The sequence below is a fragment of the Eumetopias jubatus genome, unplaced genomic scaffold (assembly GCF_037043125.1).
Source record: "Eumetopias jubatus isolate StellerSeaLion01/CBP00866 unplaced genomic scaffold, mEumJub1_p1.0 scaffold_17, whole genome shotgun sequence".
Taxonomy (NCBI): domain Eukaryota; kingdom Metazoa; phylum Chordata; class Mammalia; order Carnivora; family Otariidae; genus Eumetopias; species Eumetopias jubatus.
Window position 1 is genome coordinate 17,582,878 of NW_028274823.1, and position 25,035 is coordinate 17,607,912.

The 25,035-nt window shown below is 47.0% G+C and overlaps 1 protein-coding gene across 5 annotated transcripts in view; it reads left to right on the top strand.

The window, feature by feature from the left end:
* Positions 1-25,035, top strand: part of NRAP (nebulin related anchoring protein) — a 70,047-nt gene that overhangs the window by 21,592 nt on the left and 23,420 nt on the right. For 3 of the 5 annotated variants that reach the window (XM_088020099.1, XM_028121742.2, XM_028121744.2), the window contains 15 exons: positions 4,385-4,483; positions 5,772-5,876; positions 7,611-7,718; positions 7,964-8,065; positions 10,172-10,369; positions 10,956-11,060; positions 13,488-13,586; positions 14,674-14,778; positions 15,931-16,038; positions 17,491-17,802; positions 18,919-19,023; positions 21,737-21,835; positions 23,434-23,538; positions 24,224-24,331; positions 24,875-24,988. In XM_088020099.1, the coding sequence (XP_087876225.1) occupies positions 4,385-4,483; positions 5,772-5,876; positions 7,611-7,718; positions 7,964-8,065; positions 10,172-10,369; positions 10,956-11,060; positions 13,488-13,586; positions 14,674-14,778; positions 15,931-16,038; positions 17,491-17,802; positions 18,919-19,023; positions 21,737-21,835; positions 23,434-23,538; positions 24,224-24,331; positions 24,875-24,988 (1,872 nt within the window). The remainder of the gene's footprint in view (positions 1-4,384; positions 4,484-5,771; positions 5,877-7,610; positions 7,719-7,963; positions 8,066-10,171; positions 10,370-10,955; positions 11,061-13,487; positions 13,587-14,673; positions 14,779-15,930; positions 16,039-17,490; positions 17,803-18,918; positions 19,024-21,736; positions 21,836-23,433; positions 23,539-24,223; positions 24,332-24,874; positions 24,989-25,035) is intronic. The other 2 variants (XM_028121743.2, XM_088020100.1) reach the window with 2 other exon arrangements.

Sequence of the window (25,035 nt, forward strand, 5' to 3'; positions counted from 1 at the left end):
CCTTTGGGATCAGCACGACTCCAGTAGCACTGACTTGGGTTTTGCTCCCGGTAAGTAGGTCTTCACATTGCTCTCCCCTTTGCTTGGAGTGAGAGCAGTGTTGGGTTCAGCTGCGCATCTCCAGTGTTTAGCATGGTTTATAGGACAACAAAGGACAATCAATGGCAAACAATAATTTAATGAATGAAATGGGCTTTTCAAATATATAGTAAAGCAAAGGATGGGAAGTCGAGGACTATAAAGGGAGACTAAGCTTTGCTTCTTCTTTTCCCAGGAAGTTTGGTTGGGTTGACTTATCACTTCACCTTCATGAAACCCAAGGTTACACTTGACTACCTAAGCTACTTCCTTTCCTTTTTTGCTGCATGCATTACCTGGGACTTGAGGACCAGGTATTGAGGACCTCATTAGAATGGGAGTGTGTACTGTGTTCATAGAGCTATTTGAGAGCACAAACTAGAGAGATTCCTACAACTTGGTACTCCCGGTGTGACATGACTCACTATTACATTTGTCTGTGCAAGACTGTGGATCAAACTATGCACCTGAAATACAGCCTGCTTACCTGGGCAAGTCTAATAGAAGAATGAAACCAGCCTGGGTTAGAAGGATTAATTAGAAGCAGAGGGAGAGTGGGGCGCCTGGGTGGCTCAGTCGTTAAGCGTCTGCCTTCGGCTCAGGTCATGATCCCAGGGTCCTGGGATCGAGCCCCGCATTGGGCTCCCCGCTCCGCGGGAGGCCTGCTTCTCCCTCTCCCACTCCCCCTGCTTGTGTTCCTGCTCTCATTGTGTCTCTCTCTGTCAAATAAATAAATAAAATCTTTAAAAAAAAAAAAAAGAAGCAGAGGGAGATTCTGAACTGGAAGACCAAGAGCCAGATCCAGGTTGCAGAGGTGTTTAGTTTGACCACACAATGTTTAAAAAATAATTGGACCATCATTTAGAGATTTTGGGAGTTCATATAAAAATTCATATTTTCATCTATTCTAGAAAAATCTAAAAACTCTGGGAACGACAGCTCTAGTTCCCGCATGGAAGCAACTGGCTGGGACTGAGGGGCAGGTGCTAAGTGTTATCTTATTATCCTTCACCTTCCCTTCCTGGCTTCCGTGTGAATTTGAGTTTATCACCCCTAGTGTAGGGACTTAAATATTCAGGAAGTTTGGGGAACCCATTAGAAGAGCATTTATGGTCTCTGTTGGGTGGCTCTAACCGTGGTCAAATAGCTATGAAATTAAATAAACAAGCACGGGTCTTTAATTAGAGAGCATTCCCTTCAGATGGATTTTATCAGCAGTAATAGCATTAAAATGAGACTCCATCCTCAGCAAAGAGTTCCTTCAGAAAGTAGATTGAAGCAATGGCCAAGCATCTGTGATGTTGCAAGGATGTGATTAATCATGGAGACTATTAATTACGTCCCGCAGAGGAGAGTGATTGTGCTCTGCAACAGATTTAATGCAAAATTATTGGGAAGGAATATGCCTTTTAAAAAATACAGTTTTCATGACATTTTATCATGCACAATTCTAAACTCTAATAGCCTCTTTATTATGAGATGATAATTTCCCCTCTGAGTTAATGCATTAGGAAGCCAGTGCACTCTAATCTCATTAACGGTTAACATTGAAATGACTTTATATTTCCTACTTTTCCTTTATACTCCTTATCCGCAACTCAGAATGTGCAAAAACTTCTGTCATTGAACCATTAACCCAAAAGCACAAAGCGAGGCTATTCTTTAGCTCCGAATCCAACAAAATACTCTGTGTCCCAGTGTCAGGAACACTCTGTTTTTCCTAGATCCTGTCCTAGAAATTAATTTATAAGTCCTCTGTTTGTACCCAGGATATATTTCCCTGTCTAAACAGTGGTAGTTTTGGCTACAGGTGATCCCAGGTTCATCTGTAAAATAATAGTTCCAAGCACACGACGCTAGCTCTGGCAAACCAGATTGACAGTGTAGAGGGTGAGAGCCACTTTGGGAGGCAGAATGCTAGAATTTGAATCCTGACATTAGCTGGGTGACCTTGGGCCAATCACTTCAGTTCTCTGGGCCTCGGTTTTCACATCGTAAAGTACGGATAACATGAGTGTCTATCCACAGGGTGGTTGGATTAAATGCATTAAGAGGTGTGAAGCGCCTGAAATAATGCTAGGCACATAGTAATGGTATTGTTTTTAGGCCATGATTATTATTAGCCCATAAGGGGGCAGGCGGGAGTGGAGTGAGTGCAAGGAAGAGAGGAAGCATAGGTCTATTTCACTTGGGTCACTGGGTTCTAAAAATATTGAACTATTTGTCAGCATTTAGAAATTACAAGACTTGACATAATAATATGGATATTTGGTTTGTTTGGAATCACTGGAAAATCTGATCGCGCTGGGCCCCACATTGTTGCACCCTAACTGTCCCCCAGAGCTGAGTAGCAATGGCTGTCCCTTGCCACAGCCCCCCCCCCGCCAACTCCTTACTACTTCCCCAACAATGAGGTCAAACACTGAGCCCAGACTAGTGCTTCACCGGTAGCCAGCTAGTGGTTTGGCTGGCTGTCACCAACTTTGTGACCTTTGGGCTACAAAGACTCCCTGGGGAGGGCTGTCACCTATGGAGGCAGCAATAAGATAGAATGGCAAAGGCATCAGACTCCAGACAGAAGGGAAGGGTAGTGGAGTGTAGTATCGGGCAGAGCCGGCAGCCGGAGGAGCATGGCCGGAGGCGGGAGGTGGAGGTCTGGGCAGGGATGGCAGTAGATAGTGGGGATGCAACAAGGGGTCTGTGACGATCTTAGGCATGGTGTAGGCCTAAAGAAGCTGCCACACTGTGTGGGATACTGGGTGGCGTCCTGGGCTTCAGGCAATAAAACAGAGGCAGGAAGACTGGGTGTGGGGCGTTCAATGACCCGATTGCTGTGAACAAAGCCAGAGCATAGCTGATGGAAGGGCGTAGCCTGGAGCCTGTGTTGGGGCGGGGGGGGGGGGGGGGGGGGGGGTTGCTCAGGGATCTCCAGGACTGAGTCAGTTTGGGGTCCTGGGAGCAAGGACCCAGCTGAGATATCTACGTGGATGGGGATGTGTCTGGGTTTGCTCACTCTGCGCAGAATGGACGCTGTTTGTTGAAGGAATGAATGAATGAACAAATGAATGAATGATGGGACCACGCAGGCAGAGGTCGTTTGCCATCCACCACCTCATGCTCTTTCTCGTCACTCACCTGCATCCCAGCTCCCCTTCCACCTGTGAGGGTGCCTGGGGCCCTCACTCAGCTCCACTCCGCCCCCTTCCCTTATCACCTGCCCTCAAGCCTCACATGTTCCTTTGCCTCTCTGCTCAAGTTCCCATTGTCTCTGCAGCGGCTCTTAGGCATGCTTGGAGGAAAATAAGATGATTGGATGAATATCTTCTCATGGGCAAATGGCTAATAATCCTTGAGTCTCTGAGGGGCAAATTGTACTTTCAAAGGAGAAAAGCCACGAGCCCCCAGTATCTTGAAATAGTGGGAAACCGGAAGTCCGTGCACCAGGCGGTGCTGGAGGCTCACCACCTTCTCTTCTGAACCCACCCACCCTTCTTCTTTCAGGAAAGTGCCCAGCTTCGGGCCGTTTTCTTGGGGACTCTGGCAAGGTGGAAGCGAGGGCCAGGCGGGGCTGGTGTATGGGGTGAAGACATGTGAGACTGTCCTCACACGGGGCCACTGATGTGCCATTGCCTCCCACTTAGACACCGCATCAGTTGGACTTTTTGTCTCATTTTTCTTTCCCTTCTTAAACCTCTTTTCTTTTGAAGTATAAAACATATATAGAAAAGAACATTAAGTATAGATAGGCAGCTTGAATTATTATAAAGCGACCTTGTGCATGTGTTTTTCTTTGGGAACACACCTAGGAATAGAATTGTGGAGACTTGGGGTACGTGTGTGTGCCAAAGCGCCATATTGGTTCCCAAAGTGGCTGTGCCAACCCTCACTTCCACCAGCTGTGTTGTGAGAGTTTCCGCAGCTCCCACATCCTTGCCAGCCCTTGGTATAGTCAGCAGTTCAAATTTTCACTCTTCAGGCGAATGTGGAGGGGTGTCTCATTGCAGTTTTAATATGCATTTTCTCTGGTTCCTAATAATAACAATGTGGATGAGCACCTTTTCCTGTGCTCACTGACAGTTTCGTTGACCTCTTGTGTGCGCTGCCTGTTCAAGTCACTCACTCTTCAACATATCATTTTTGTTTTTAATCTATGGGCTTGGAGTGTCTGTTCGTTTCCAACTGGAATCTTTGGTCCTTTTAGTAATAGGAGAATCACAGCTCTGCTGGGCTTAGGGGTAGGAACTAAGCAAATCTTAAAGAAAGTGCTGGTGACATCTTCTTATGTCCTTTTTTTTTTTTTAACCAGGTCAACTACAGGCAAAGCATCAACAAGTTGAAGTACAGCTCTGTGACCAATACCCCTCAGATTATCCAAGCCAAAATCAATGCCCAGCAACTGAGTCATGTAAGTGACCTGCCCTTCCCCAGCCAGGTGTGGGGGACTCAAGTGCTTTGCGGCCCCTGGATACCTGGCTCCCCAAGGGTTTGGCATTCATTAACGGTGACATATGTCTTGTGACAACCACAAGATGACCCCCTTCAATTTAAACTTTTTATTATGGGAAATTCCAAATATATTTAAATGTAGAGAGGATAGTGTAATGAGTCCCCATGTATCCATCATTCGGCTTCAACCTCTATCCACTCATGGCCAGTCTTGCTTCATCTGTATGCCCATCCCCTTCTCCCTCCCTGTTATTTTGAAGAAAATCCCAGAGATTAAATAACATAATCCATCAATATTTTAGGATGCATGTCTAAAAGATAAAAAAATTGAACATGTTTATACAATTTTAATACATCACACCAAAAAACTAATAATAATTCTTGATATCACCAGTGTCCTATTAGCATTTAACATTCCAATGATCTGATAAAATTATAATTTTACAGTTTTACAGTTAGTTTGAATCAGGATCCGAATGAAGTCCATGCTTGTGACTGGTTGATAGGTCTTTAAGATTCTTTTCATCTTTATGTTTTCCTGTTTATCTCTTTTCTTTTCTCGCAAGTGGTTTATTGAAGAAATTGGATTGTTGATCCTGGTATGTTTGCCACAGTCTGAGCTTTGTGTACTGCATCCCAGTGTGCACTTCATGTGTTCCTCTGGCCTCCAAATGTCCTTTAAAATAGTAGTAGTCAGATCTATAGGTTTGATCAGGTTCAGGTTCAATTTTGGGGCAAGGATGCTTTTCAGATGATGCTGTATTTTTCCACTAGGAATCACATAATGTCTGGTTGACTTTTTGTGTGTGACTTAAGGTGGCTTTTTTTTCAATGTGGGCAGCCATTTGATAATTACTCTCTGAGTATCTACTCTGTGTATAAGCAAGATGTTCAGCACTGCGGCATGTTAAAAAACAAAACAAAACTAAACAAAACCCAAAAAACAAGTTCTGTACTCTCAAGTGCTTCAAAGGAGAGTTGGTGAAGTAACTGCAGGGAAATCTTTTATAAACTCACAACTCTGAGTGTGCCTTTGAGTTGTTTTAATTTTCATTTGACCTCTTTAATCAGTTAATTTAAAACATTCATAAAATTGCAGGCTTCCTTGTCAAATGCCTTTTCCAGAAACTCCTTCTCAGCTGTGGGCCCAAGGGGAAAGTGAAAAAGAGAGCATTGCCTCCGGAATTCACCTTCTGTCTGTCTAAAAACCTTGCATTTACCCTGTGGGTTTATTTTAAATCCAACAGGTGAATTATCGTGCTGACTATGAGAAAAATAAGTTGAATTACACATTACCACAGGATGTACCTCAGCTGGTGAAGGCCAAAACCAATGCCGAACTATTTAGTGAGGTGAGTGAGCAATGGAGGTGAGAACTTGATGGAGCTTATCTAACCAATGTGAGGATGAGAGCACCAGGCCCAACAACCAGAGGCTATTCTGTTTGTGAGAGATGTTCATCAAAGGAGCTCATCATGTTATGGTTTTGAATTTTGCTGTCTCATGGCATGTGGTCGTTCATTGGGGATAAATTGATCACAGGAATTTAATTCTTATTATGTGAATGTGTGTACAGTATGAGCTGAAACACACACACACCATCTTCATTGTCATCATCATCATTGTCCTAGTGACTTCTGACTGCAGCTTTGCTGTGCGGAGAAAATTTGAGTTATTTTTTTAAGATTTTGTTTATTTATGTATTTGAGAGAGAGACTGAGAGAGAGAGCGAGCACGAGCAGTGGGGAGAGGGAGAAGCAGACTCCCCGCTGAGCAGGGAGCCTGAACTGGAGCTCGATCCCAGGACCCAGAGATCATGACCTGAACCGAAGGCAGATGCTTAACTGACTGAACCACCCAGGTGCCCTGAAAATTTAAGTTTTAAGGTCAATCTTAACCACTAGATTCTTCCTGGAGTCACAAGAGGGCTGTGGTTAGGCTTCTTATCCTAGATGGGGACAGGAGAAGAAAAAAAGGAGCCACCATTTATTGAATGCCTGCTTTCTGCTGTGCACCGAGATAGGCATCTTACATATGGGATTATCCAATTATCATAACCCTTAGGACCTATTTATGGCAGACACACAGTGGCCTGGTCTTTGGTATCAGAATGCCCTGAGTCAGAAGCTGGCACTGCCATTTTTAAGCTATGTGACCTACATAAGGTTGTTGATGTCTCTGAGCCTCACAGGCCTAATGCGAAGATTGACGAGTAGAAGGCACTTAGGAAAGGTCAATAACCTGTAGGTGTTGTTACCATGCCAACATCAATAGCTTTTGTCTTTACCAGCTTCGGTTCTGTGTTCATGTTCTATATCCAATTTATCCCCACAGCAAGCCTGAGACAGGTAATAAGAGGTTTTTTGTTATTGTTTTGTTTTCTTTCTTTTTTGCAAATGGCAAAGTAAGGCTGAGAGAGGTAATGTGTTTGCCCAAGGTCTCATGATCAGGAAACAACACAGCCAGATGGACTCATGACTCTTCTCTTTGTTCTGTCCCATCACCTCTGCCCTGCATGGCCCCATAGCTCAGGAATCAATGCACTGTCTCAGGAATTGCTATGACCATTTTGGCAATAATGGCCAAGATTCTGGTCTGCAAACAGATGAAGAAACCAGCTTTGTTGCCGTTGTTGCTTTGTTGTTGTTGTTGTTTGGGGGGGGCAGAGGGAGAGAGAGAGAATCTTAAGCAGGCTCCACGCTCAGCGCGGAGCCCGGTCTCGTGACCCAGAGATCATGAGCTGAGTCAAAGCCAAGAGTCCGATGCTTAACTGACTGGGCCACCCAGGGGCCCCTCATGTTGTTCTTTTAAATGTCTTTTTAGGGGCGCCTGGGTGGCTCAGCTGTTAAGTGTCTGCCTTTGGCTCAGGTCATGATTCCAGGGTCCTGGGATCGAGCCCTGCATCAGGCTCCCTGCTCAGTGGGAAGCCTGCTTCCCTCTCTGCCGCTCCCCCTGCTTGTGTTCCTTCTCTTGCTGTGTCTCTCTCTGTCAAATAAATAAATAAAATCTTTAAAAAAAATGTCTTTTTAAACTTCGGGCAGGAATATGGATCCTGACTCCTATTCACCCGTGTTTCTGTTTGTCAGGTTAAGTACAAAGAAAGCTGGGAGAAGGCCAAGGGGAAAGGATTTGAGATGAAGCTGGATGCTATTTCTCTGCTGGCGGCCAAAGCCTCTGGAGAGCTTGCTAGCAATGTAGGTTTCTTCTCATTAACTCAGAAATGCATAAGAAGTGGTTCCCATAAAAATGTCAGTGGTCCTGCGGAAAAAAATAATGACTGCTTATGTTGTAAACATCCCACGACTTTAATCTTCTTCTGGGTTCCTGAAAGACTGGGAGATTGTTTTCAGAATTGTTCCCGTTGCCTTGTGAATACCAGAGCCCCTGAGGTGGCAAAGTTTCTCTTCCCCTCACCGTAGACTTTCTTCTTTCTCTCAAGATTAAATATAAAGAAGAGTATGAGAAAACGAAAGGCAAAGTCATGGGCACTACAGACTCGAGGCTTCTGCACTCTCTGCAGGTGGCCAAGATGAGTAGTGAGGTAAACTCTTTCCTGTCCCTCAACCCTTTCCTCAGACTTGTGCTGCTTTAAAAGTCCTTCCAGGGCCTACTTTGCCTGGGATCTTTTGATTGACTCCCACCTATACTTTCTCTCCTGGCTTGAGCAAGAAGTTTGTTCACTTTCTTTATTTAGCCAAAGTGTACTGTTCTTTCAAAGTAAATGAGGAGTGTGGGCCCGAAGTGTGACCGGTATCTACGGCTCAAGGTACAAAGGTGTCCGTCCACCTGTATTATTCCACAGACATTTACCAAGCAACTACTACGAGCAAGATCCTGTGTAAGACACCAGGGCTGTAGGAATGAACAACACATAACAGGTTCCTCCCCAGGGGGGCTTATTTCTATGGGGAGAGTCAGACACTAAGCATCCTGCTTGTTGTGGCAGTGTCCCGGCTGAGTCCTGTGGCTGCAACACACTTGATATCCAAAATAGTTGGCAAACAACTGGGGCATCCAAACTCCAACCAATCAAAATGACGCTGCTTGTAAACAACTGTAATGGCTGGAGATTAACCCTGCTAAATGTCACTTACCGAAATCCTTTGGGGGAAGGACAGACTTGGTTTCAGATCAGGTCTTCCCTGCCAATGTTGAGCAGGCCAAAAGGACACATGAGCATTGAGTTTCTGCTTTACAATTGCTGCTTCCAGTTAGGAGGCCAGCTTATGCTGCTCCCGTGGTACAGCCAGATATAATTACCTGATGAGTCATTTAGGAGCCATGGTTTGACTAGAATAAGAGAGTTGGCATCTGGGTTGCCATTTTGGATGTGCCTATGAAACAAGTACGATGACATGCATAATCATGAAATATACTGAGACATTGAGAATTCGGCTTCTTCTTAGAAAACAAAATGATACTTCTTATTTGCAGTTGGAGCAATTGGGGCCAAAAAGATTGTGTCTTGCTCAAAGTCATATAGTAGTCAGTGATAAAGGTGGAGGGGTAGCGTTAGATCCTAGGACTCTTGCTTACTGGCATCATACTGCTTCTATTATAGCATGCCACCTCCCCCCCACACATACCACCATCACCACCATCATCAGTATTACCACCACCATTGCCACCATCATCACCATCACCACCATCATCACTATCACCACCACCATCACCACTGTCATCATCACCACCATCAACACCACCACCATCACCACCATCACCACCGTCATCACTATCACCACCACTGTCACTATCATCATCACTATCACCACCATCATCACCACCATCACCATCACCACCATCATCACCATCATCACTATCACCACCATCATCACCACCATCACCACCATCACCACCATCATCACTATCACCACCACCATCACTATCACCACCATCATCACTATCACCACCACCATCACCACCATCATCACCATCATCACTATCACCACCATCATCACCACCATCACCACCATCTCCACCATCTCCACCATCACCACCATCACCACCATCACCACCATCATCACTATCACCACCACCATCACCACCATCATCACTATCACCACCATCACCATCACCACCGTCATCACCATCTCCACCATCACCATCATTACCACCATCATCACTATTATCACCATCACCACCATCGTCATTGCCATCCTCACTGTGAACATTTATTAGGTGTTTGCTATATGCCAGTCCCTGTACTAAGCAGATTTCAGCTACTATTTTGCTTGCTTATCACAATAGTCCCCTGAGGAACATGAGCACTTAGAGAGGTGATGTAACTTTCCAGAGGTCATTCAACTGGCAAGGGGTAGACCAGCTTGAACTCAGGCTGATCTGGCTCTGGAGCCCAAGGTTTGTTATTCTGCCTCTTAAGGAGTCTACAGAAACCTTGGATAGAAACTTCTCCTCCTGGATCAGCCAGATAAAAAGATTTAATATTGGTGAGAGGCATTCTTCCTAGAGACAAAGGAGTGTGGAACTATAGCTCCCCAACACCACCCCCTTCTAGAGCCAGAAATTGGGTCACACCTTTCTGACAGATAAGTGGCATTGCCAATTCCTCACAAAAGCCCGGGCTTCTTTCCTGTGTCACTTCTGCAACGGCAGACTTCAAGTAATGGGCCTTGTTGATACATTCAAGGTTGAATACAAGAAAGGCTTTGAGGAGAGTAAGACCCACTTTCACCTACCCATGGATATGGTACACATCAAGCATGCTAAGAAGGCCCAAGCTCTGGCCAGCGACCTGGACTACAGGACAAAGCTGCATGAATACACCGTACTGCCTGAAGATATGAAGACTCAGTGGGCCAAGAAAGCTTATGGGCTCCAGAGTGAGGTGAGCTCTCCCTCACTGCCAGTTCTCCTCATGCATCTCCTGCAGTTGGGTGCAGTGACACTGTGAGGATGATTTGGAACCTGTGTATGAATCTATTACATAACTCGGAGGTCTAGGAAGAACTGCTGAGAGGTGCTGGGCCCAGGGAGGATGGGTGGGGAGGTAGAGCTATAGATAGAAGTCGAGACAATGGAGGCTAGAGGGTGAAGGACTGGGGCTCTGAGCTATTGCCAAAGTCAAGATCTGCTGATAATGGCAATGGGGAGAAGCAAGTGTTGAATACGGCAAGTAAATCTCGGAAATTTTGTAGGTTGGTAGATTAGATTTTTGGTAAGAAAGTCTGAAAAGCCCTCTTTTTGGTCGGTTGTGGGGTTTCAGCACTGAGGCAGAACATGCTCTGCTGGTTACAAGGTGGGGCCCAGTGGCTTCACCCCTAAGGAGATTGCTGTGCCTGATTATAAAAGAATGGGGGGGGGCAGTTCTTTTAGGAAAACAAAGGCAAGAGCAAGGGTTTCCCTAAGTCTCCCAACACCTTTGCCCCATCTGCATCCCTGCGTCCCATTATAGCTTGGGTTTTCTCTTGCAGCTGCAGTACAAGGCCGACCTGGCATGGATGAAAGGAGTCGGGTGGCTGACGGAGGGGAGTCTCAATCTGGAACAGGCCAAGAAGGCTGGACAGCTGGTCAGCGAGGTAACCCGAGCTCAGGCCCTGGCTTCCAGTGGTTCTCAGCCCACGAGTCCCCGTGAGCCATTTTTCCCTCTGCTTCCCCCTCCCCAACCCCCATGCTTTTTTGAGCCTGACCCAGAGGAGTCCTTTTTCATTTTTGCACCTGCAGTGCACCCTGGTTAGTCTTCCACACCCTTACCCATCCCGGGGAGGTGTCTGCAAGAAGCCTACCGATTTACATAGAGTAGCAGCGGCATCCAAGGGAAAATTCAGAAGGGTTGTCACACACAGTCGATGAGCATGAAGGGAAATGTGTTTGTCATGGGAGGCGTGTGTGATTGCTCCTGAATCAGAGAGCCTGATGTCCGGAGGTCGGCGTTCACATGATGCCTGTGCCTTAAACTCGCTGCAGACTTTGGGCAAGTCCCTCGAGCCTTCTGATCTTCTTCCTCCTGGGTGAAACAGAGAATGTTACAGAGTCCCTGTGGCTCCAAGCCTCAGCTTCTCTTTACACCATGTAACGCTGGCTTGGGCAGCAGGCGGAGGAGGATTTTGGAAGGGCATTTCATGTGGAAGTGTGATTATTGCAGGAGCTCTGTTTGGGATCTTCAAAGGGAACTCTTGTTTCAGGATCAGGAAGGCTGAGTCAGCATCCCTCTTGCAAATGGCAATTATAGTGATAATGTAGCTGACCTCTGTGGGCTGATGATAATTATGCAATCGTCGCTGTCATTGATTTGACCGTTTTGAGTGTGTTACATACATACTGCTCATTTATGGCTCACAACCGCCCTATGTGAGGAGACACTTATTACCCTATTAATATCCTCTTTTTCATGAGGAAAAGAGAGACTGAGAGTCACATTTCGAGTAGGTAGCAGAGCTGGGATCTGTCTCTGTGTGTGCGGCCCGAGGCCCCAGCTCCTGCCCACAAAGTGGTCTTGCATCCCCAAAGCACGTTTTGTAAATTATTCTTATTTTTCCACTGCTCCTCCTTCTCTCAGACACAGACACACTTAAGGTTAGAATATAGAAATAAAGAAGGTAGAGAACAGTGAACGACGTTTTACGGTTCCTATTACTTAGTTTCTTTTCAGGCCTGCTAAACTCCAGGAGGAGTAAACAAAGCCCCATTTGTCTTGGGTAAAGATTTGGTGAGGAAACCTAACCGACTGACCTCCATCCTTAGGAGTTCCCATCCCTGTCTGACTTCCTGTGCCTACTAATTATTAAGCTCCTCAAGGGCCAGGAAGACAGCATCCTCTTTGCCTGTTTTATATTTCTGTTGTGCCCTGTAGAGGGTGGGTTCTTGGCTCTTCGGTAAGTTCTTAGGATTTGACCAAGGCAGAGTCTGGAATTATCGGGAATTTCCAACCATGGAAAGGTAATGCAACTTCCTTCAATTTTGTGGTGAAGGAGTTTTCCCATTCAACACACTGGAACGAGAGAGGAAAATTACAAATCTCTTTGGAATATTGTCTCTGGAATTTTTTTTTCTCCTCAAGGGAGGACATTTGGAGGCTTTAATATTCCAAACCCTATTTTGGGTTCAGTTGGTATCTGTGACCCTCTTGCTGACAGCACAGGGGTTTTGCTCCTCTCTGCTCTCCCTGCCACGTGAAGCTTTAACTTCAGTCAGCCATGTTCAGCTGCTGCCTTTCCCATCAACTTTGGCACCTCCTGTGGAAAAGCCAGCAGAGCTAACCTCCGGGAAGGACAAGAAGTCCCTGTGGGGAGACAGAATTAGCACATTTGAAATTTTGCCAGTCACTTTGTGGCTGGGAGGCAGGGGCACCAGGAAGACAGGACCTCAGTGATCACGAAGAAACTGTGGGGGTGAATCCCACCTGGCCGCCAGCCTCCTCCGGTGCGCAGCTCCTGGGGTTTCCTCTCCCTAGAGCATAGATGGTCATACTGTGCATGATGGTGATGTGAACACTCCCCATGTCCTCGGACTCCCCTTGTGGAAAGCAGAGCCCTGAAGCCTCCGCTCCGCCCCACAGTGGGGCAGCTGCTATTTTTTGTACCATTGTGGTGGGAGTGGCTCCGGGGATTAAGTGATGTGCCCAAGGTCATGAAGCTGGAAAGAGGAGGAGGCGAGGTTTGGCCTCCATCTTCCTGGTTGTAAAGTCCAAGTTCCCTTTGCCTCACTTTCCTATGCCAGGTCTCAATTTATAAAATTGGATGCATCCCAGGGCACAAAGTGGAGTATAGGGTTTAGTGAGGGGAGAAATTCAGGTCCTCATTCAGGAGCAGCACCTAGGAGAAGCTCCCCAGAGCAGGCTGTCTTAGGTCTGTGGGGTCCCGATTAAGCTGCAGGCCCAGCTGGAGGATTCCCCCCGCCGAGAAGATGGGGGAGTCACTGAGAGTGCGCGTGTGGATGTAAGCACAAGTGTGGTGGTGGGGACAGCCAAATCCAAATGCCACAGGGATCCTTTTCTTTGGAAACAGAAAAACTACCGGCAGAGGGTGGATGAGCTGAAGTTCACCAGTGTGGCCGACAGCTCCCAGATGGAGCACGCCAAGAGGAGCCAGGAGCTGCAGAGCGGGGTGAGTCCTGAGCTGCCCCATCCCCACCATGCAGCTGTGCCTCAGGCAGGGCATCTCTGGGACAAAGCAGATGCTGCCCAGGCACGATCCAGGACCCAGTGAGCCTTTGCTTTCGACAGGCTGGGCCTGACTTTCCCAGGGCCTCCAGGCTGTCTCCGGAAGCTGGACCCCTGCTCCCCCTGCCTCACCCACTTCCCTTCTCTGCTGATTGTGAGGTTCAGATGCCTACTGACATTCTTCCTTTCTGGCTTTCAGGGTTGCCCACTCCCTTCTTTCTCCCTCTCGTCTCTCTCATCAAAGACTCCATAATTCTGCAGCCCATAGAGAAGTATCTTTGAGGCGGGTGACCTGAGCTCAGATCTGGGTAGCACGACAGTGAAACAGCACGTGCCTTATTTACACATCAGCGCTCGGCACTCCCTGTGCCCCTGCACCAAGCAGGTGCCGGAGTTGTTACAATGGGGCCAGGACCTCCCTGGCCTTCCTTCCTAAAGGTCCAGGTACACTCGCCAGAGAGGGTGCCATCAGCGGAGCTCAGAGTCGGCAGATAGCTGCTGTTTGGGGAGGGGGGGAGGAGAGGAGAGAGAGAAAGAGCAGAGTGGTAAGTTTTCCGTAGAGTAGATGCTCACCAACGCTGTCTTTCGGGTCACTGAACAGTGACACTGACACTTTCCGGGTGTCAGTACCCATGAATGCATTGGGATTGATGGTGGGGATGCCAGCGACAGTGTAGGCTTCTTATTTTTCTCATTTGGGGAGTCTGTGCTCATCCGAGCCCTCTGGGGGGTTATTTCCTGTGGCCGTGGACAGCATAGATGGGAACAGCTTGGGCAGGTTATCATGGGAGAAGTATGGGGACAGAGACCTTGGAGGTCTTCTCAGGTTTGTCCCCCGGCCACATTCTTCTCTCAGCTCTTCACGCTTCACCCCTCCTTTACTGGATTCTGCTGGCCAGCGTCTGGTCTGGGCAGTTTTGTAATGGACTGCCTGTGCAGGTCACAGAAACGCCAAGCAGATCTGAAGACACAGCAGTGATGCCAACCCGCCCCCCGCAACCTGCTCCTGACCCAGTGCTCTCTCCCAACAGGTGGCCTACAAGGCAGGAAACGAGCAGTCTGTCCATCAGTACAGCATCAGCAAAGATGAGCCTCTCTTCTTACAGGCCCGAGCCAACGCTGCCAATCTCAGTGAGGTATGGCAAGAGGGAGGGGGCAGCCGTAGGCTCTGCTTCCCCGTGTAGGCGCCCGGGCGACAAAGCCCACCCGCCATATTGGTGTGTCAACTGAGGTTCCGTTCAGTCTGGTCCATCCAGCAGAACTTGTTCCTGGCCAGTTTTTTGGGGGGGAGGGGTGGGAAGGCCCACCTTTCCTAGGAATGAGCTGGCAGGAGACTTGAACCACTGAGAATATAACAGGGTAGGAGGTGGTGGTGATTCTTGGGTCATAGTTAGAAAAGCATTAGAGTATTGATAGAAGGAAGTGAGAGTTTCAGGTGTTCGCTCCACACTGCTTGGGTTTGATCCTCGGGTCTACCACTTACTAGGTGTGTGACCTTGGGCAAATTCTTTGCACTCAATTGTCCCATTGGTAAAATCAGGGTCATACTAGTCCCTGTGTCATTGGGTTGTCACGAGGCTTCAGTGAGCTAATACACAGAAAGAACTGGAAGGAGTGTGCACAATGTAGCTATTACTCCTAGACACAAAAGCATGCATGGTCCCAACTTCCTCCTTTCTGTCTTCTAGGAGGGACCTTCCTTAGCTCTCCCACTCAGCAACCAGTCTTTGGAGTCCTGGTCTGAGTAATAGAGGGGAGAATTAGAAGGAGCAACAGAGGCTAAATTGATTCACACACATAGAGAGGGAGACTGGCTGAAGAAAGAACTTGAAATCTGCAGGTGGGGGCAGGACAGGAAATGGGAGGAGCAAGGACAGACCTAGGGGGACTAGAGGCTGGGGGCAGGAAGACAAAGGAAGGTAGTAGCTGTAAATACAGCAGCAGCTGGGCCTGAGGGGGGGCGGTGGTGTGGGTGGGCAGAGGTAGGGAACAGACCTTTCGGAAGTGTTGCTGTATATTTTGCAATGTTATTCCACCGCGGGCATGTGTTTGAGACCTCCATGAAGACTCTATTTTTCAAGGCCTCCAGAGTTTGAATTCTCCTTCTTTTGAGTGAAGCCCTGTGTATCAGGAGGCCTTGAGGCAGGAACAAGGAGGTCCGGTGGTATGCGGGGTACCGGGTTGCCGTGGGGGGGCACGATCAGTGTTGGCCTCCGAGAGAGAGCATTACAGCAGCTAGGGAAGCCCTCCCACAGGAGGGTGATCTCTTCTCTCCTACCTCTCCTCAGAAACTGTATAAGAGCGGCTGGGAAAACCACAAGGCAAAAGGGTTTGAATTGCGTCTTGACTCCTTGGCCTTCCTGGCAGCCAAAGCCAACAGGGACCTGGCCAGCGAGGTGAGTCGGTGCTCAGTGAATGCTGTGGGAGAGCCAGCCAGAGAGGAGGGTCTGCACAGGCTCTTCAGCTCTCTGAGCCTCAGGGTCCAATCTGTGAAGCGGGGCCAGAGGTGACCACTTTGCAATGAGACCACCACGTGAGTGCCCAGCACACTGCTTGCCACACATTGGTTTTCGGTGGGTGAAAGCATGACTAATCATCTGAATGGCTTATTTGACAGATTAATTGATGCCCAGAGACTTTCCAGGACTATCTAAGGATGTTGTGGCCAGTCACCGACTAAGAGTACAGGCTCTGGTGGCAGGTGGACCTTGGATAAAATCCTCGCTCCATCCCATTAGCATTGTGACTCTGGGAAGACTGTGTCACCTTTCAAAATCTCCATTAACTCATTGGTAAATTGGCAGTTGCAAAGTGGTTATGAGGAAAGGAAACGATTTCATGCGTCCCGAGTTTCCGCCGTCCAAAGCCATCTGGTGGGAGTCTGATGGGAGCTGAGAAGCCTAAGCCAGAACGTAAGGCCAAGTCCGCTCACTTCATCAAGACAGTCTGGCTTCAAAATAGATGCATACACATAAATATACTTCTCTCTATAAATATATGGAGATATCAGCTGGACTAAACAGTGGCTTGGTGACACAGTCGATTTACCTTCTGGCGTAAGCTCCTTATCTCCTCACGTGTAAAAGCTCACCAACCAGCGCTGGTCTGCAGACGTGCTCTGAGAGGCCCGGGGGTGTGGATGCTCACCTTACAGTAAGTGGTCAATACATGGTGGCAGGTATTGATACCATTGTAGTTGGCACAGAGGACAGCAGAGCCCAGGTCTCCTGATAATGTTGAAAAGGATGCCCCACGGTGGTGTCCTGTTACAGTTTTTAAAGTATTTCCATATTTATTTTTTTCTTCTGATCCTCATTGCTCTTGGCTTCGTGTATTTTTCCAAGCTGGCATGCTCCCTGTGCTCCTGAATATTTCTATGTACCCCGGTTTTATAATTTGAGCCCCTTTCTCAAATGGCTATCATATGATGGCTATTCTGTGGCTTTTTCATTTCATGACTACTTTTTATTTATGATGTTTTCACTATTCCCAGAAAGGTATTTAAAATGACTTTCATGAAAGCAACAGGCCGCTTAAAAATAAGCCAGAAAAAATGAGGTCGAATAGTAGAGACAAGAGACAGAATGTCACCAGGAACCTGGGAAAAGACTGTAGTATAGCTGAGCATTCAGTTTCGCTCTGAGCTGACTGGCAGCTGAGGTGAAAAGGGAAATGAGTAAGATTTTATTTCATTGTTTGATTTCATTGTTTAAGGGCAAACCCTTTATGACACTAATTCTAATAACATTCTGTTGTATGGCTTTGTTTGAACTTCCGTGCCTTGGGTTTGAAAGCAAACAATGCCTTTAGGAGATGCTAAGGTACTCCGCTCTCTTCCTTCCATTTAGGTGAAGTACAAGGAAGATTATGAGAGGTCCAGAGGGAAGCTCATTGGGGCGAAGGACGCCCAGGGGGATTCACAAATGAGCCACTCGCTGCAAATGTCCAAGCTGCAGAGTGAACTCGAGTACAAGAAGGGGTTCGAGGACACCAGATCCCAGTGCCACATCTCCCTGGACATGATCCACCTCATGCACGCCCGCAAGGCCCAGCATTTAGCCACAGACATTGGCTACAAGACAGCATCTCATCAGTTTACCGCTCTGCCCACTGACATGAAGGTGGAATGGGCCAAGAAGGCGTATGGTTTACAGAGCGACGTAAGCTGTGTGTGTGTACTTGTGTGCTAGCATCCCGGGGAGCGTTTGCCTGAGCCTCCCCAGTAGATACATGTAGATACCTGTTTCTGGATCCCAGGGCGGACCCATCTTTGCTTTCCTGGTGGTTTGACTTTTATTTGAACTCTGCCCACTTTAGATTCTATACCACCACCCAGAAAATCACAGAGCGACTTTTTTCTTCTGGGGATTTGCTCTACCTATGTCTTTCCTGTTTCATTTTACTGCGGAGGGGGAAGACATATACCTGACATTCTTAACTGTGGCCTGTTCTGGGAGAGCATCTCCCATCCTCCTTCCAATCTTGGCCATCCCTTTTCAGGAGCAGCACGCTAACCCCCGAGAGCCCCCTCCCCTTTCTCCCTGTATGCCCTACCTGGCTCAATCCCACCCGCCTTCAGCTGACTCTTGCACGAGAAAGTGGGTGAGCTGAAAAGGCAGGTCACCTGCAGCCAGACTGTTCCACGAGGGGCTGGGGAGGGCGGCGTCGACACACCCTTCCTGGTAGAGCTGTTTCCGGATAAATGGGTGATATGCTCATTTTAGACAATTGTCCATTTAAATGGCTTCCCATGAAAACGACTCCTTCAATGGCAAGTAAAGAAATGAGAAATCCCCCCGCCCTGCCCCGCACCGAGGTGCGTAGGAAGGAATCGGGCGCCGTGGGAAGCCTCGGCTGTCTTGTGAAATTCCCTCAAATAGCTCCCTACATGGGTTCCGTTGTGAATTCTCATTTTCTTCTCCCCTGCTTGTCATTTTAAACAAGAAAACGGGCGAAGCAGACAATGAGGATGCTCCTCTTCCCGAGGTAGACGCGCGTCCCTAATGAGGGACCAGGTGGATCCGCCCCGCCCGCTCCACCCCCGGCGCTGCTGGGCGGGGCCTAACGCGCCAGCCGCGGGAGGCTCCAATTAAAGGGGAAATTAATTGACATTTTGGAGCCCTACCTGTGACTGTACAGAAATGGATAAGACAAAAGTGGCATCTAATTTGACTCAGCTGGCACCAAGGCGACATCTGGGCGCCGTTAATAGCCCTTTAAATGTCTGCGCACCAACAATGCCCTGCCTTTTTTTTTTTCTCTCTCTCCTTTGTCAGAACCAATACAGGGCAGATGTGAAGTGGATGAAAGGCACGGGATGGGTCGCCACCGGGTCATTAAATGTGGAGCAAGCGAAGAAGGCAGGAGAACTCATTAGCGAGGTGAGATTTCCTGACAGCGTGCAACAGGCCTGGCTGCACTAGGCGTGTGGCATTTCTGTATAAAATTAAAATAATTTCCACTCAAAAGGCAAAGAAAAAGGCAAAGCTACATGAAAGGCCTGGAAACCCAGAGTAGGGCTGGTAATTAGAGGGAAACTACATACCAAACACACACCAGTAGGGGCCCATAGAGCCCTGGCAAAAACAAAGTGGGTGACAAATGATATTATGAATAGTAATGACAATCAAAAAGAGCTCAATTGCTACCTACCAACTTACCTTTTTAATGAAGCAACAAGGGAGAGATGATGAAAAGATACATTTATTGCACCCAGAAAGCTCTTTTGTGACTTTATGCACATTTTCTCCCTCTCTTTCTGCCACAGTGTAAACAGTTTTTGAATATTCACGTGGTGTGGAGCACGTGACTTGGGTCTGTCCTGTTAAGGGGGTCTCACTTCTATTTAAATCTCACTCCTTTCTACTTGTAACCTCCCTAGCCGGACCCTAAGGCGTCACGGCGTGTTAAAAAGAGCCGTTTGCTCACGTTTTAGGAGAATTTCATTAAACAGATCGTTTAAAGACTAGATCCGGGTTTCTCAATCTCAGAACTATTGACACTGTGAAAACTGTTGCTGGCTGGGGGGAGGGGGGGCTATCGCGTCTTGTGGGGTGTTTGGCAGCACCCCTGGCCTCTATCCTCTAGATGCCAACAGCACCCTCTCCCCAGTTGTGACAACCAAAAGTGTCTCCAGACTCTGCCAAAAGGTAGAGAGACACCAGGGAGCTGTCCTAGCCTCATGCTCACATGGAGGCTGCACATCCTCCAACAGCCCAAATCCCCCTCTGTTCATGTCTGTTTTCTCAGAAGGAAAGTGAGAATTTTCTTAGTTGCCTTCAGAGTAACCTGGTCTTTCTAGACTTCTGGGTGGGGATGAGACCACAATGGCCATAACCCCAGAAGACTATATAGCCTGTTATAAGTCTCCTGGGACCTTGTTTGGAGAAGACTTTTTTACTAAATGTATAGGTAAAACAGAAAGACCCTTAAGTTGGTTTTTCAAACACACCTGCCCAGCGTTGATATTTTCCCAAGGGAGGTTATTTTAGTTAACCTGACATGTCACAGAGCTGGTTCCAAAAGCGGGATCAGTCTGAGTGGCCTAATTTTTTGGAATCTTAGTCAACATGCAAGGCTCAGAAGACCCTGGGGGTTCTGTGGCTACTGTACTACCCTAAGTAGTTCAGTCTGATTGAGGAAAGGCCCTTTTAAAAGGATGATTTTGAGAAACTTGCAGGAGCAAACATGTAGGTTTGAGGACTCATGATCCTAAACTCTCATTGGGCCCACTCATAAAAGGATGTGAAAAATAAATTATACACACAATTTAGACTTCAAGATGATTCCTTCATGCATCTAAGTCTGGCATCCAAGGGATCTTTCTGGAACTATTTATCCCACGGTGGGCTTAATTTTCCACCTCATTTTGCAAACCTACTCAACAAATGTGCTTATCTTCTATGCTTCACACCAGTTCTCAACTTCAGTAGGGCAAGAAAATCCTTCAGCAACTTTCCCCAATCATCTCATTTCAGTTTGGCACATTTCCAGTTTAGTGTCAAATTGGCTAACCTCTCAATTTTCAGACAGAATGCCATGCACTGTTGAAAGAGCCACAAATGCACAGATGCCTGTCACTTAAAGCAGACCTTTTTTTGTCAAGGACAAGATAGTAAATATTTTCAGCTTTGTGGGCCACATGGTTTCTGTTGCAGCTCCTCAACTCTGCCACATAAATGAACGAGCATGATTGTGTTCCAATAAAACTTTATTTACAAAAACAGGTGACAGATGGCTGGATGTTGAATTGATTCTTCTTTAAACAACCCAGGATATAAAAATTGAACCTGCTAAATGAGGAAATGTTTATAAAATAACTATTTGATTTGAGGAAAGATACGCTTTGTAATTCCATTAAGATAGCAATGGTTCTAGTCTCCTGGAGATATATATGGATTAAAACACACACACACACAAACAGGAATTAATTTAAGCGTGACTTTTAGAACCAGAGTTGGGTATCTAAGTCTTTGCCAGCATTTGAATTCTTTGTAATTCTTTTTTTTTTTTCCCCAGTGCCTTTCAAAATGTATGATGGCTCCTTTCAATAATAGTACCCTTCTTTTTGTTATTGTAACATTTTAAAGAATTCTTGCTTGTGTTAACTGACCTGGGTTCTAAAGGATTGAATTGTTCTATCACTGGCTGTTAAATGCAAGGGTTTTGACTGTGATAATCTCTGCCAAGTCCTTTTGGGGAAGGAAAACGGGAAGCTTCAATTGATAAATGTGACTTCCTTCTTGCTTGGAAGACCCAAACTAAGATATGTAAACAACTGTGACACAGTATTTGAAGCCTATAAAAAGAATCCTTCCCTAAGTGTGCATCCCACAGTATTTTACTGGTATAACCTAATTTTGCAATGTTTTCTTTGCACCAGGTAGAAATACTTTAATGTTAATTGACATGAGGTTATTCTTAAATTGAAACAAATATTAACCTGAAGGCACCTAGGATATAAAGATGGAGGAAGCTGAATAATAATTATGTTCACAAATTCACTCTAATCTCAAGCAACCTATGATTTTCCCTTTCAAATGGCATGAAAGAGCAGCACAAAATTCACAGCTTTGATCTTTTTCTGCTCAACAGAAGAAGTACCGTCAGCATCCAGATGCTTTGAAGTTTACCAGTATTAAAGACACTCCGGAGATGGTCCAGGCCAGAATTAGTTATACCCAAGCAGTGGATGTAAGTGATAATATATATACATTATGACTCTAAGAGTGGGCTCTTCTTTCAACACTGCGATTGAAGCTGAGGGGTTCTTGCCTTGCTCCTTCTGTTTTTCTAAGGATGAAGGAACTTCTTGTCCTTTGCAGAGGCACACCTTAGCAGGGGGGCTTCCTCATTAGGATGCAAATGGGGTGTTACTGCTCTTTGGATGCCAAGTGGGGCTCCACCACTCCACCGCCCCCGTGCTCTCCTTTCTTCCCATTTGCATGTCTTCAAGATTTGTCTGTGGTGGGGCTTTTCCTCTGTCCTTTTGTTTTGAAGTTTTGTTTTCAGAACTGGAATTTTTGGGGCCAAAACTCTTGGTAATTGGCAGACTCAGCCCTGCTAGGGTGCCTTGGGACCCAGGGGCAGAAATTCTTGCTCTCTGAATTCCCCTAAAGACTTTGAAAATGATTTGGGTCTTGTGTATATAAGACTAACTTTGAAGGCATTTCCCATATTCCCTTTATAATGTGAAACTGAGATCTGGCCTTTTGCCTTCACGGCACAGCGTTCGTTGGAGACTAAATTGAACCATGAGATCCTATAAAAACTCACTTTAGGACTAGGATTAACCACTTTTGGCTGATTCTACTGAGAGAGGCCCACAGATCTTTGTGCAAGGCAGACACGCCTTATAAATATCTTCAAACCATTCAACATGCCACAAGGAAAATTCACAAATCTTGATGGGAGAGGACTTTCAAGATTATCTCTCTTGCTTCCCAGTTGAATAAATTTTTCTGGGGGTGCTTCATTCAACAGGCACTTGGAAATGTCCTGAGTGCCTGTCAGAATATGTTATGAGATGATTTACACACTTATGGGTTTAGGAATTTATAATTTCTTGACGAGCAGCCCATCAGAAGTGCACTGAATTCTGAGAAACACAGATGGTCAAACAAGAACTTTTGTATGAAGGAAAACAACACCTGCTTCTTCCTTACCCTAACCAACTCTAGGGGGCACTGCTGTGATACGGAGAAATGTGGACACACTAATAAGATTTAGGATGGAAAAGCCTGGTTTAGAAACTTTCTCTGGCGGCTGATGCCAACTTCATATGTTGTCACTACGAGGATGTCATGAGCTCAAATCAGAGTTCCGGGTGAATAGCACCCCAGACCCGCCGAGTAGACATTTATTAGCACAAGAATCCTTGAGATGGGGGAAGGGAACAGGGATTGAAGTCAGTCCAGGGCAAACCTCACCTGGGGAAGAGCCATCTCTCATGCTTCTGAATTTTGATGCCCTTTCACGGTTTATAGGGAATAACAAAATTACTAACGGTTAAGTAGATCTCATTTTCTGCTGACCTGTGTCAGCAGATGCTACAAGTAGAGGGGGTTCACTGAGAGGCAAGTTTCAGCTTGCCATGTTCTGAGCTGGAGGGCTCAGGAGGGGATGAAGTACATGTCACCATGCTGGCTGTGAGATCAAGGTAGAGGCACCCAGCATCCTGTCTCTATGGGGAGGGGGCAGCCGCCCCACCCTTGTCCCCAGGAGTGCGACTTGGCTGATGGCTGCGTGGAGGAGCCTCCTGGGTCTAATACAAAACCTCTCTCCATTCACAGAGGTTATACAGGGAACAAGGAGAAAACATAAAGCATCATTACACTCAGACAGCCGACCTCCCTGAAGTCCTGCTGGCCAAGCTGAATGCCATGAATATCAGTGAGGTGAGGCTGACGGAAGGGGCACTGGTTTTAATTACAGGAGGTCAGGTGACCTGGACGGTGCACAACAGCCTGGGCTCAGAAGGGCCTGGAGCCAAGTTTAATGCTCTGCTGTCACCATCTTGAAATTTGTCATAGTTTTGAACAAGGGCCCCCACATTTTCATTGGCACAGAGCTCTGCAGAATAGGTAGGCTGTCCTGCAGAAGAGTCAAGCTCATTTACAAGGAGACTGGGAAAACTGCCTTAATACAAAGGGCATTTGTACCAAGGGGCTGAAATACAGGAGCATCAGAATATAGGCAAGTGTACCCAGAGGCTATGCCAAGGAGAGGCGCTTCCCTCCCGTGAACTTGATCAGCAACCCCCCCCCACCCGCCTTTCCTGTTTTTTGACAGAGACAGTTGAGTTTTGTGTATGTTACGTAAAGGGCTCTGCATACTCAGCCTTATTCCTGCTGCTTCCACTCAGCTTGCTGTTCAGAGAAATCTGGGTCTGTCTGACTCCAAAGAGTACCCCCCAAGAGGCTCTCCCTCCCATGGGTGGACACGAGGCAGGATCCACCTGGGTGGGGGCGGGGGTGGGGTGGGAGAAAACCCAACAACAAAGCAGATCCCTATCTGGGTAATGAGAATCTCAGAACCACCAGATCCCATGAAGGTCTTTGTTTGTTCACATCTTCTCAACAGACACGTTATAAGGAATCCTGGAGCAAACTTCGGGATGGGGGCTATAAGCTGAGATTGGATGCCATTCCATTCCAGGCAGCAAAGGCTTCCGGTGAAATCATAAGTGATGTGAGCATCCACCTCCATTACTGTGTCAATGTTTAATACTAACCAATTTTTACTCCTTTTGCCCCTCACCCCTGCCTTCTTTTGCCTGTGGATACTATCCTCTGCTTTCCCAAATGACTGTGTTAGGGTAATCGGATAACGACCAGCGAGAAAGAACAGACCAGACAACAACAAAAAATCCCCAAGCCCGGGTACAAAGCCCAGTGCCGGACTGTAACTCCGGGCCCTGGGCAGATGAAATGCACCCTCCACCAGGCGCTTTCCTAAAGCAAGTCCGCGGGCAGAGACTGCTAACAATGCACCCACCTTCCTCTAGCGTGGGCCGCCCAAGTGCTAACGCGTCCTGCCACTTCATATCCAGCCCTTTAGTCATTGGGAGTCTTGCATATGAAAGAATAGGCCTTTTGACGACTCCCGCGCGTTTTCTTTTAACTCACCCAGTCACTGTCAAAAGAACAAAACATTTTCGCCCAATACCCACCTCTCCCATTCTGTGTCCCTTGTCCCCAAGCTGTTACTCTCTCCCGCTCTCTTTCCCTTTAGTACAAATACAAAGAGGCATTTGAGAAAATGAAAGGGCAGATGCTTGGCTCCCGGAGCTTGGAAGACGATCTCAGCCTCGCACATTCAGTGTATGCGAACTCGCTGCAGAGCGAAGTAAGTGGGAGAAAATGCAGTGGAGCTGGGGGCCCACCCGCCTAATG